Below are 14,030 nucleotides of genomic sequence, written 5' to 3' on the forward strand. Positions count from 1 at the left end.
ATCAAAATTGAGGTTGGAAAATGGTTATGATTTCTATTGAAGATAACCTTATTATCAAATAATAATATAATCCACCTATAGCTAATACATTAAAATTAATTTTACAACTTTAAAAAAGAAAGAAATTGTAACAAATATATCCAGGAATCATACTGTATTATTGTGATGTAATGTGTATAATTCGTGATTATGTTCATGAATTGTACAATTTGAACTCCTTTTCAGGCCCAAAGTGACTGCAAATATTCATGCTGTGGAATAGTTCTATTTCCCTACTAAATCTAATCTCTGTTCTGTGGTTTAATACTTATTGGCAGGATGCAATCAGATAGAATGACAAACACAGGCAGACAGACAAACCAGACATAAATAGAGATATAGAGATAAATAGAGATAATTAGGCATTCATAAACTACAGGTTTTAACAAACTAAATATATTATTCTTGCGCCATTATTTTGACTAGATGACCAATAGAGAATTAAAATTTCACTTATGTAAAAGTAAGTAAAGTTTGTTTGTTCTGCAATATTTGTTTTTGTTTGTTTGTTTGTTCTCTATTGGAGTTCGCCAGATCGATATTAAATAAATAAATATTATATATTATTTATATCATTATATTATTATATAAATAAATATTAAACAGTTACCAGATTTTATTTGCAAATAAACATGAAGACATAAAGGCATAACATTCTGTTAAATTTTATTATTGCTTTCAATACTTTTTTCCCAGTCATATTTGTTCATTTTGCAAGAACACAAAATCCAAATGGAAATAAAGGAAAATTATCTGAATATTTAAATCATGTTTGCTAATGAAAACCATAATCATTAGCAGTAGGTAGTGAGCCCTAATTGTTATTATGAAACCTGATATAAACTAACTACCTTGTTAATCTACTAAAATTGTAATTAGTTAACAATCCTAAATTTGAATACAATTAGTACAGTATTTACTTTGAATGAAAAATGTATCTGCATCTGTAAAATGTAGGATTTACGGGTTATGGTTTACACATGGAAATGATCTGGAATTTTTTTCCATTTCCATTATGGAAAAGGTTACGGAATTTCGCAATTGGTCAAAATATTATATTTATGTTCAATTTTTTTTTAGTGTAAGTGAAAGTCAAAAGGAAATTGATTAAAACTCTGTGACAAATTAACGTTAGAATTTGATTTTGATTTTGTGGTTTTCAGAATTAATGCAGAACTTACAGATTTAGCATAAAAATTGTGTTTGTCATTGGCGATAACATTTTTTGGAACCTTTTGCCAAAGATAATACTTTTTCTTATTTCAGAAAAATGATATCATTATCAATTATTTTTGCTGTGTTATGTGGTGCCTCTGCAGTTCCTAATATTACTGACAAATGTCAATTTACATCAGACTGTCGTGATTTCTGCAGATATACATCGGTTATTTTTGATTTGTTAAATTCAAATGGGCTTTTAAAATTTATTTCAGTTTTCTTTCACAAGATGTTTATCCTTTTTCAATTTTCAAAATTTAGAGATAATTTCTGGACTCTCATGAGTAGGACAAATGTATGCTAAAATTTGATTACTTCTTATATTGCAAAGCTAATGATTTTCCAACCAACATGCATTCAAGATATAATCCTTTCTCCTGTTTAGGTTTATATGCATATCTTCGTGATTTATTGCACCTTTCATCATTTTTAAATAACCAGAATTTTCAGTATTAATACAAAAAATGTCTTTCGTATGAAATATTTTTGTCATGTTTAAAAATACAATATGCAGGCAACATTTTAAAACTCATAATCAGATACCTAAATTCAAATACAGTAGTGTGGCTGTTTGTAGTTTAAACTTTATCAAACATGAAATGATAAAATGAGTATTACAAAAACCTTTAAACTATGTTGGCTAATGCATGTTATTTCTGCATAGAGCAGTGACATAGTAGAATTTGTTTAGGACGCTGCTTGTTACTGTAGATTTGGAACCTGTATTACTGTTTTACTCCAATTTTGGGGTAAAAAGGCTACTCCACAGTGTAAGAACTTCTCGGATTGTGATTGTAGGTAGAAACCTATGAATCTTATATTTTTTAAAAGCTCTAAATTACATTGTGATAAAAGAATAATTTAAGGATACATGTTTTTTCTAAAATTTATGAAAATTTATTTTTAAGGAAAACACCAAAAACCTGTTTCTGCAAGAACGGAAAATGCACTAAGGTAGAATTAGTTTAGAAGATAATTTCTATCAATAAATGATTTCATAAATCTGTATGCCATACATTCCCCATAAAAACCTTGCATAAAACAGATCATTCATTAAATTTATCATTAATAAACCACTACAAAACTTTGTGACTTCAAGGAAGGATAATATGTAAAAGTTTAAAACATTTTTAGGAAAAATGGGAGTGCCATAAAAATGCTGATTGTAAAGCAATGAAAAAGTGTTCTGGCAAAGAATGTACTTGCAAGGGTAAACAATTCTGTACATTTTAGAGTTTAAACATTTTAACATAGCTGAATATTTTATTTAAAATATTAAAATTTTGATAATTTAGGTAATCTTTGTGAGTATGAGTGTGCAACTGCACAAGACTGTGTAAAGGGAGATTTTTATTGTGCAAGAAGTATTGGTGAGAAGTGTGGGTAAGACTACTAAAATAGGGTTGATATTTGGGAATCGATTTGTAAATGTATACCTTACATTAAATCAATACTAAAGTTATATCAAACAGTCTTGTTTTAATTGATAATTTGATTGCTTCATTTCTAGGTGTAAAGAACATCTTTGTACTGGTATACAACTTCCTAAACAATGCGAGGAAATTTCGGATTGTGTCAAGCTAGGTAAATTTTCCCAGAGTTTGCCCACTTAAATTGAGAGGGACAGAATAATACACACCAATACATACATACTTTTAGATCTTAATTTAGCACATACCAGGGAATATTTTCATGTCAAGTTTTTTTCTGTCCCACCTGCACATGCACTGGTTAGTCCAGACAGTGTCTCCACTCTCCAGTGACAGAAAGTCAAAAAAAGCATGTTAAAAAAAATCATGGTTTTAGCCTTTTAAAAGCTTTAAATTTAACTTTAATTAAAACAGTAAACACACTAAAGCAACTATTGCCTTTTCTAAACAATTAAAGCTGTGGTTAAAAAAGCTGGCAATTTTTAATATTTTGTTTAAAATCAAAATTAAATTGTATTTTATGCGCGTTTTCAGATAATGTTGCCTGATTTCCATAATTCATTTTAGTTTAAATTGGGATGTTTTTCATTTTAATACTGTATCTTAATTCAAGATAGTTCATGATTTTGTCATTTAAATATTATGATTATTTTTAAATGTTAGTTATGGGTATATAATTTCCACTCAAAAGTCCAACAACCCTGGTTCTTACTCCTCAGGCTGTGCGAGCAGAAGGAAAATCAACCTATTTTTACAGACTATTCATGCCCAGAGGCACTGCAGCTGTGCATACTGCATTCCATTTTAATCATTAAAATTAACAACTTTGTAAAACAATTTTAGGAAAATGTACTGGAGATGCTCCCTGTGCCTGTACATCAAATCAGTGTGTTGACCCTTATTATGTTGAATATAAATGGAGAAAGGACCATCCAACCAAAAACTGCCAAGACGTTGAGGTACATAACATATCAGAAATTACATTTAGTAATATAGAGTTCTTTTGAACATGTGTTGGCCCGTCCTCACATGGTTCTTCTGGATCCCCCACCTTCTGAGGAAAGCAACCCCCCACTATTATATCATTCCAGATTAGGTTAGATACAAACAAAGTGACTAATACTAAAGTGGAACAAACTAAGGCAATGACGACAGGTTGGGCCATAAGGTTTTATTTGGTTTGGAAATAATTGCATGAAAAGTTTTTTTTTGTATAGTAATGACTAGAAAATATAGTCTAAAGACCCATGTAAATGTCGTTTTTAGTTAGAACTTCGAAATTTTCATGATTAAAAATAAAAAAAATTTGCATGTTTTTATGTATTTTACATGCAAATACTATGAAGTCGCTTAATCAATTTATTGATTTTGTCTGGCACTTCAAATTCTATAGGAATTTATCTTTAAAACTGCTTAGTTTTGTTCTTTCAAATCTCACTCCATTCCGAAATATGTTTGTAAATTTCATACGATGTTATTATCCAGAGGCGTATTCATGGAGTGCTATGGGGGCTCATCCCACTCCTGGATCAGTAAAATATATGCTTTTTTTTTGGGGGGCAGATATAGACTAATCACAATATCCTTTTAAACCAATTTATTTTTAGATATATAGTTTAAAATTGGGAAAAAAGGCTTTTCATACCTACTGGGGTTGGCCTCCCCCCCTTAAAAGAAAAAGAAATGTAAGCCCTTCCTGGGAAAAAAAATCCAGAATACGCCTCTCTTAACATCTTTTAAACTATGTCTAGTTCTCAATCACTCTTAAATCTGTCAAAATACAAAAGTGAAGACCAACAGATATATTTTGGAAGAACTTCATTTTTCGGTATTAGAATTTGTGCATTCCTTGTTTTACAGATTATGCATGCAGGCATTATTGTGCTGTCTGAAATTATTTATTGTGTAGAAAAATGGCTAAAATTCACTTCTGAAATCTTAATTTACGTTAATATATATTTAAGTTAAATACAAATTCTAAGTCTGTGTTTGTAAAAAAAGGGAGTCCAGTTTCTATTGTACTGTGAACTCCGTACAGACCAATTTATATATATATATATTATTTCTAAATACTTGGGACATGAAATGTCGTCATCCAACTATGAGTTCGGCCCACTTTAGTATTTAATCACTTTGAGATACAGATACAGGGTGTCCCAATAAACATGGGAATTCAGTGACGAATTCGATATAGTCTTTTGAAATAATTCTTTGATTTAGTAAAGGGCTACCTACTGAGAAAGCTGTAATCTGTAAGAGTTTCGTCTGCGATGTTCACATTTTGTTTGTTTATGTTTTGATTGCATACGGTTGTACTTAGTAAAACAAGAAAATTACAGTATACAAACAGAGTAAACTTGTCCGTCTTCACTGTTCATCTTGCGGAGACAGTATAGACACATCTTTACAGTCTTTTACCCTTTTCATAAAATAAACTCTAGCAGACATAATAATATTATGGCTTTTGAAATTAGTTATTACAATGCTAATTCATAACAAAGATGATATTGAATTTGTCACTGAATTCCCATGTTTTTTTGGGACACCCTGTACATAGATCAGCGCAGAATAAATGTTTCGGTCCTCATCCCATAGAACTGTGACTTTCCATCAAATTTTACTATTTTTTTTTGCCTTTTCTCTTTTATTTGTTTTTGTCAGGGCAAATGCGATTTTAACAAAAATGTATAAAAAGACAACTCCATAATTTAAAAGATTGTTGAATTTTTGACTAAAATGTGATTTATTCAAATATAATTGGTTAGCTTGGGTGGGATAATCACAGAATATTGCTCTTTTTTCAGAAGGGGAGGGGGGGGGGGAGGGCACTAAGTTACTACTGTTTAAGATACTGATTTTTTAAAATATGTATTTCTCTTTTAAAAGTGTTATTTTTTAGGACTGCAACTATTCTATTGCCAACTGCCAGAATGATAAGTGCACCTGTGAGAAAATGGTGAAGGTTGAAGAAAACAGTTCTTGGGGAGAGTGCACACCTAAACAAAACATATAAAATTTTGCTTAAATTTCAGAGTTAATATCATGATCTTGCTTTAATACAGTTTAATAATTGTATCGTAATTTGAAGTTAATAAATATTAACATGGTCAATAATACTTTTTAGAGTAGATCAATTAAACAATATTAATGACAATACAAATGTTGTCACTAAATTTTAATGTTTGTGGGACACTCTGTGTACTTAGGTACAGTGTATAATGTACATAGTTGTTGACACAAATAAAAGAACAACAGGGATATTCGGTAACTTTATTGAATAATAGCATGAAATGAGAAATAAAAGCAAAGTTTAAAAATATTGGCCCTTAATTGGGAGTATCTAAACGGTTGAAAATGAAATAACATTGATTAATAGTGTTGAAAGGAATGGAACAGTTGGAGCTTCATGATGGTCAGCTCACAGGTGTCAGCATCTTGGCAGCAAAGGGTTCACATCTAGGCGACGGTCCTGGAGGGTTTGCAGTCTGTAACATGTGTAGGGAGGAACTGATTGCCTCTCAACCCCGGGACATGCGACTGCTTTGTGGATTTGGACATGATGGAGGCTTAGACATTAGCAGCATTTGTTGCTAGAGTAGACATCGGCGGCAGTATGAAGGAGTTAGTAGTTCCAGATCAGAGGTGTTCACATCTCGACATTCTAAAGCTAACTGACGCTGCTCTCCACAAGTAGAAGCGGTAAAGGGGGGGGGGAACATGAGGAGACACATTTGGAGCGGATATAGTATTATGTATTGTTAATCTTGTGCGGTCAACTTCGCTACACAGTAGTAATCGTCTTCGTGTTTTCTTGAATTTGTTACAATAGTACAGTGTTCAGTACAGGGAGTATAAGGAATAGAAGGAAGATATAACTGACGTGGTTCGCCCTACCACATGATTACAAATGCTTTGCAGACAGTACTTCATTTGAATAAGAATTATTTGTCTGATGTACAATTACTGTGTATAAAATACAAATAAAGTACCGTCTGCAAAGCATGTATAATCATATGGTAAGACGAACCTTTCCAGTTATATTTCTCTTCTATTCCTTACTCCCTGGTTCAGTACATGATGATGAAACTACCTTAGAAATCAATTAATTAAACTTTTGAAGCATTAAAATTGTTTATGTGTTTGCTTGTTAGCCAATAAAATTTTATCAAAAACTTTCAATTCCTGATTTTCATAGATTAAAAAAAATACTCAAAAGTTTTTTATTTAATTTCAAGTGACATTTCATGTTTCCAGATATTTTACTGCCCAAAACTAGTATCTGTGTTACCTAACTTGATGCACATTTTCAGACAAGAATTGGTCTTAATCAGGGGCGTACGAGGGCATTTGTTCAGGGGGGGCACAATTTGCGCGCGTAAGCGCGTAAGAAAAGGCTATAAGTGCAAGATCGTTAAGTTTGCTCTCCGTCATAGTACATCTTGTGTAAAGAAGTATTCTCTTTAGAAAGCTAAAACTTTTTTCTCCTAGTATTAACAGTGAATTCAGACAAATCCATAGTCGTTGTCATTGTCAGGTGTTACTTTTAAACGTAGTTTCCTTTTAATTTTGTATTTTCCAGGGGGCAGGCCGCCACTGGAACTCCCAGGGGGGCAATAGAACTATTGCCCCCCTTAGGTACGCAACTGTGCCTGGCCTAAGGAAGGGAAATGCAAGCAGATGTAATATCAAAAGAGCCTCTCCCCATAGGTGCCCCCCCTCAGCCTCTGAGGGGGGGGCGCGAATATCGGGGGGGGGGGGGGGAGGCACCCCCCTCGTACACCCTGGTCGTAATTGTTGAAGTAAAAGTGAATTATAGTTTTTATAAAACTGGTTATTTAAATTCAGGTTGTGGTAGAAATTCATCTAGTTGAGTTGCAACATTAGAACCTGAACCTTTAATATTCCAGTTAAATTAGTTAAATTGGGCCTCAACATTGTATTTAATGCTTACCAAAAACATGTCAACGGAGGCTTTTTTGAGCAGCATAATTTTACTCAGATAAAATATACAACCAGACTCTTTTTAACTTTTAAAATCATCACAATCGTACTTTTTTCCATTAAGGAACCACATTGAGGTTTTAACTGAGAGCTTTAAAATTCATTAAAAATGTCTGTTCATTATCAGATCTACTTTACCAGACAATGCAATATCTTAATCTTCAATTAAATAAAACACATATTTTAGCTCAAGTTGGCTTAGACATAAAATAAACAAAATTGTTCTTTTTTATGGTTCTTCTGTGTCAATAAAAAATCAGTTAAAGAGCAGGACCGACTTGGAGGCACCTTTTGCAAGTTGTATAATACAAATACAAACTTTAGATGGCTAAATGGGACAGTATAAAACATTGTTCAATAACTAAATTTTGCCCATCCCTTTAGCCTGCATGCAGCGCAGGCTGTAGGGATGGGCAAACTTTTTCCTTGTCTTAAAGAATATAAAATCCATATTTTTTAAAATGACGGACACCAATAAAATCTTTTCTTTTCTAACATTTTTTTGCAATTAAAAGTATGGTCTTTCTGGCTCACAACAATACAATACAATACAATACAATACAATACAATACAATACAATACAATACAATACAATACAATACAATACAATACAATACAATACAATACAATACAATACAATACAATACAATACAATACAATACAATACAATACAATACAATACAATACAATACAATACAATACAATACAATACAATACAATACAATACAATACAATACAATACAATACAATACAATACAATACAATACAATACAATACAATACAATACAATACAGTACAATATAATACAATGATAAAAAAAACATATTTCTCGGTCATCCTTTCACAATCGGACATGAACAATTGGGTCTAGTTACACTCAGTTCCATTTGAGGATGTTTTATTTTCATAAAAATTTATGAAAATGAGCAAATTTAGGTAATTTTTGACTGTTTGAAAGACAAAAACACAAGTTTTTGTTTGATTGTTGACTTTTTTGAAAATTAAACTCCAATACAATTCATATGAATAACTCTCGATAACAAACTAACCAAATATTACAAAAGAATATAAAAATTTAGTATATCTATTGTTTATGCTGTTAAAAATCTAGATCATTATAATGAATGGGACCTTTATTTGAAAATCTAATTGAAGGACGAAACCCAAGAAACAAAGAGTTTTAATTTCAGAATAATGTTGTCTTTATCAATCATTTTAGCTGTATTGTGTGTTCCATCTGTATTCTCTGATGAATGCCAGTTCACCCAAGACTGCAATGTGAAGTGTGAGGGACTTCAGGTAAAATATAAACATTCAGTTCAAATATTTGCTATACTTCATCTCATTTTTATAATCTCATTTATTTTTAGAAATGAGATATCAAAACCGTTTTTTTATAACACAAATCTTGATTTGCGTATTGATCTTTTCCAAATTATACAATTACAGGTTAAAAAGGTGATAGAGTATCATCTTGTCTAATCCGGGTGAAGCCATATTTTTAAATATTCATGTACTAATCCTGTACTCAGGTTGTGACGAAACATAGATTAATGCGACCATTTTCTTCTCTTCAAAGGAATCCAAAGAGAGGAAATTTAAGTTTTAGTCAAGTTTAGAAAACTAAAGGATAATACATACCAAGACACCCAACCACAACAAACCAAACATACATTAAAGAGTGATATGAAAGATTTAAATGCATAATTTCATCCTTTTTTTTGTAATAGCAGACATTTTTTTTGACTGAAATTATAAATAATTAGATTTTTAAATATTTTTGTTTTTGAAATTTTGAAGTTTTCCATTTTAAAGTTTTCCAGTTTTGAAGTTTTCCAGTTCTGTAGTTTTCCAGTGTTGAAGTGTTGCAGTGTAGAATGTTGAAGTGTTGAAGTGTTGAAGTGTTGAAGTGTTGAAGTGTTGAAGTGTTGAAGTGTTGATGAAGTGTTGAAGTGTTGAAGTGTTGAAGTGTTGAAGTGTTGAAGTTTAAATGGCAATGAATTGATAAATTAATTGATCTGTTGATATTTTATGATGTTCAGGATGCTAGCTGTGCCTGTAGGTTTGGATCCTGCATCACTGTTGGACATTATTGGTTTGGTGTAACCAGGACAAGGGACTGTGAGGAGTTCACAGACTGTGATTGTAGGTAAATAAAATCTATTTTTATCTCTTAACAAGATATAAGACTAGTCTCCAAGTGGTGTCAGTTGATAGTAATAAGAAACTCTTTTCTATACATAAATAAACTGTGTCTTCATTAACTTCTTCAGATTAAAATAATAAAATGTTTTTTCTTTCATTTCCCTTAATAACATTATGGTTTATTAATTAGTCTTCATAAATAGAGATGGGCGTGTTCGGCATTTTTTTTCAATTTGGTTGGTAATCATTCGATAACAACCCATTTGTTTATTGGTTTGAATCCATAATTATCGTTCATTTTCCATCTCTTATCTTCATTTTCTAACTAAACGATCGTTTCATTAAATCTTTTGTTCAGATTATTCATTCTGTAAAAGCTTTTGTTCAAAAAGTTGTTTGTTTAGTAAAAAAAAGTTTTTTAAACTTGTTGGGAAAAATCTATTTTTAATTTAGTTTTTAAAAAAAATGATCCTATTTGTTCGTTTATCGAGCATTATTTTTCTGAATAACACAATCTCTCAAAAACAGTTTTGTTTGTCTTGAAAACTTTTGTTTCTTTCCAAAAACAATGCCCCTATCTACGCACATACTGTGTATGAGTTAATATTTGATAAAAACAACTCTGGCTTTATATTTAACAATTTGCAAATAGAGAATTAGCTTTATCATTGCAATCAAATTTCCATAAACAAAACAGGAATTTTAACCATTAGTTTAATCAACCTGTTGTTAAGTGAAACTCCAGAAACCTGTTTCTGTCGGGAAGGAAAATGCATTTCTGATCCTGAGGTTTGTATTTGAAAAACAACTTTTTTTGGGGAGGGGGGGGGGGAAACAAATTTATGCAAAAGCGCCAAAACCAACTATAACAATGTTTTTGTACCATTTCAACAACCACTTTTTAAAACATAAATTTAGATATGTATATAAATTCATTAAGTTTTGATATTTTTGTAAAAATGAGAGTTCTATTTTATTCTAATTAAACACTTTTAAAAATCATATTATTATTGGTTCTGGATTTAAAAAGATGATAATCAATTTTCATGATTTTATGATTTGAATGACCTTTATATCTAATATTTATTTAATATCGTCAGCATTTCATAAATTCTATATATTGGAAATACACATACATTCGTTGGACATTTAGAGCTCAATATTCTAACTGATTTTGTCAAAATATTCAAAACTTTACCTAGCTCAGAATTAATTAAAAATTACCATAAATATTTTTTTCTTTAAGTCCATATTACTTAAGAAAAATCATGTGAATAATTTTTTCAATATTACAGAATTTCTTTAAAGATTGTAAATAACAGCAGAATGTTGCATGTTTAGGATAAATGGGAATGCCACAATAGCACTGATTGTTCTGTACTTGAGAAGTGCTCCGACAAAGATTGCACATGTAGAGGTTTGTATTTCAAAAATAAGAAAAAAGAAATGTTAACCTCAAAAAGCTTGTTTGACATTCTCCCAATGGTGTTATGATTATATCAAAATAAAATGTTGCTAAATCAATAAGTGAAAAGGTTTCATTGTTACACAACATATTTTCACAAGCTGATTTCTATATTTTTACAAAAATGATTTTTAAAATTATTTTAAGGTAATCTCTGTGAGTTTGAATGCACAACTGTAGAAGATTGCATAAAGGGAGATTTTCATTGTTCAAGAAGTATTGGGAGTGAGTGCGGGTAAGTTCATTTAAAGACTGTGTGACCTTTTCCAATAGGGTTGGTAACAAAAGATGAGATGTCAGAGCAGAACTACAGAAGCTGTGCACTTTTTTACTTTAACAAATCATTTATTTTAGAATTAAAATCATTGATTTTTAAATTCACATTTCAAATTTTTTATCAATTACTTTTAACTTGGACTTGAAAATATAACTCATTGTGTCTTTCCTAGGTGTGAGGAACATCTTTGTACTCATGTTGATCGTCCCAAACAATGTGAGGAAATTTCTGACTGTGTTGAACTAGGTATTTTAACTCTCAGACCTTGATTTAGATTTTCCAAATTAAGGGATGGGTGAGGACTAAGGAAATCTCCGAGTGTGCAGATAAGATTGTTGACTTGAAAAGTCACTATAATAAAATAAAGAGATCTAAAATGGATATTTCTAACATTTATTAGGGAGCTGGGATGAGCGGAGATTCGACATGTGGGCACTACATGAGGAGGAAATGGATTTGAGTACACATACATCTAGAGAAAAGGCTGGGGCATTTGAGTCGGAAAAATCGTCTTCCTTATATTTCGAATTAATTTTAACAAAGATGTTTGTCAATACGGTTTCTTTAATTAATGTTGATGGAAAGATAGATTATATAAGTATAACCCCCACAAATCACAACTTCTCTATCTGAAAAACTTTTGAAAAGAATTCGAGTCTTTACCACAAACTCTGATTTTCTAATCCCTCTTTCTTAGCAACCCAGTTTTGTAGACCTTAGATATTTCAAACCATGAATTTTGTTAGGACAAAAAATATATCAAGTTTCAAAGATATAGAATAGAGATAAGAAAATTTGAATTTGCGACAAAGACACAATTCCTAAATCTTCACCATTAAGTCTTAATAATTTGTCCTTCTCTTTTTGTCCAGTTTTCCGCGAATCGTTCGTTATTTAACAAATAACAATTCTATGCGTTCTTTAACATAATTTTCCATACATTTTCAAACCTTGACAACCTTTAATCCTTACTCAAATTAATAGTGGTTTACTTGCAGGAAAATGCACTGGAGATGCTCCCTGCTCTTGCGATGAAAGTCAATGCGTTGATCCTTGGTATGTAAATCAAAGTTGGAGAGAAGATTATCCAACCAAGAACTGCAAAAATGCCAAGGTAAATGTTTCTCTTAAAATTGTTGAATACAAATACTTTTCAACTAAAAGGGGGTCATACCCCCTGCAAACATTTAGTCTTCGACAAGCCAATGTCGAACCCATAAAGTTCAGAACTAATTACCAGACATTTTCGCCATTTGCACATATATTGTCGATTAAACTATTTCCTGGGTATTTACCTTTTTTCATTGAGCTCAAATTTTTAAACTTTAATTTATCATAGCATTTTGCATAGTAGGCCAGATTAATTGCGGCTCTAACCTGCAACAAAGTAGTAACCACTGTTTTCTTTTAGGACTGCAACTATTCAATTGCCAACTGTCAGAATGATAAATGTACATGTGAGAACTTGGAGAAGGTTAATAAGTACGAGTCCTGGGGGGAGTGCACACCTATCTAAAGGGTTATTGAGTTCAAGTTCTGTAGAGGAGAATGGACTTCACTGAGGGAGGACACCTCCAGCCGCCATGAGCCTAGGCAATACAGACTTGCTACGCAGAAAAGAGCCTCCGCCATACAGCACAGCTTTGTTTACATCTTGGTTTTTATGTGTAATGAAGAATTTTAACAATTTTTTTGACACAGTGGCATAAAAATTTTACTAAAGAGTTGTTTAGTGATGGTCATGATTAGAAACTTATATGGACTCAAAAAGTGGTTTATAAGATTTATACTAAAAGTTAAAACATTTCTTACACAGTAAAGAAGATGTTTGGAGAAATATTTTTGGAGTACACATGTGTGTAATCTTTGATCTAAGCAATACCTTTTTTGAAAAATTGCTAAGATTTAAATAAATTATCGAAATTTTCTAGATTTAAAAAAAAATTACAAAAAAAGGTATTGCTAAAATCAAAGATTATAAAAGATGAAGTTGAACTCAAATCTTTTTCTCTAAATATGTCCTTCCATCTAAAAAATGTTTAAAGTTGACCAATTTATTAGTCTTAATTAGGTTCTATTAATAATGATTGATAAATACTGATCTTTGAGAAATCTCTCAATAGTATTGTAAAATCTTATATTTAAACTTTACATGAGTTAAAAAAAAGTCTCCTGTAAAACGCATGTACATTTTGATGTATTGTGCACGCTCATTACTGTATAGCGAAGGCTCGTACTGCCTGGCAAATCTGGGAAACTCTGATGCTGGATAGCGAAGGCTCATGGCGTCCAGGGTTTCCCTCCCTTCTCCAATACATAGCTAGCGCTGAGTATATCTTATTTGTCTTTATTTGATGTATCTAATTGTTATAAAATAAATATATTATTTCGACACAATTGTTTATTTTGTTTTATATTTGATGTCTAGCCTTGTGCTTTGTGCATTCATTTTTTG

The 14,030-nt window shown here is 31.2% G+C and overlaps 2 protein-coding genes across 2 annotated transcripts; both read left to right on the top strand.

The window, feature by feature from the left end:
* Positions 1 to 1,279: 1,279 nt before the first annotated feature.
* LOC111705734 (low-density lipoprotein receptor-related protein 1B) lies at positions 1,280 to 5,798 on the top strand. Its single transcript, XM_023478381.1, has 8 exons — positions 1,280 to 1,423; positions 1,949 to 2,055; positions 2,166 to 2,211; positions 2,392 to 2,467; positions 2,553 to 2,640; positions 2,768 to 2,841; positions 3,531 to 3,646; positions 5,587 to 5,798. Exons 1-8 carry the CDS (start codon positions 1,310 to 1,312, stop codon positions 5,698 to 5,700), a joined length of 735 nt encoding a protein of 244 aa, XP_023334149.1. The 5' UTR covers positions 1,280 to 1,309; the 3' UTR covers positions 5,701 to 5,798.
* Positions 5,799 to 8,852: 3,054 nt separating this feature from the next.
* On the top strand, positions 8,853 to 13,967 carry LOC111705730 (atrial natriuretic peptide-converting enzyme). Its single transcript, XM_023478377.1, has 8 exons — positions 8,853 to 8,987; positions 9,731 to 9,837; positions 10,568 to 10,622; positions 11,175 to 11,250; positions 11,446 to 11,533; positions 11,748 to 11,821; positions 12,574 to 12,689; positions 12,987 to 13,967. The coding sequence occupies exons 1-8, from the start codon at positions 8,883 to 8,885 to the stop codon at positions 13,089 to 13,091; spliced, it is 726 nt and encodes a 241-aa protein (XP_023334145.1). The 5' UTR covers positions 8,853 to 8,882; the 3' UTR covers positions 13,092 to 13,967.
* The last annotated feature ends 63 nt before the right edge of the window (positions 13,968 to 14,030 follow it).

This window comes from Eurytemora carolleeae, unplaced genomic scaffold, assembly GCF_000591075.1.
Source record: "Eurytemora carolleeae unplaced genomic scaffold, Eaff_2.0 scaffold529, whole genome shotgun sequence".
NCBI classification, from domain to species: Eukaryota; Metazoa; Arthropoda; class Copepoda; order Calanoida; family Temoridae; genus Eurytemora; species Eurytemora carolleeae.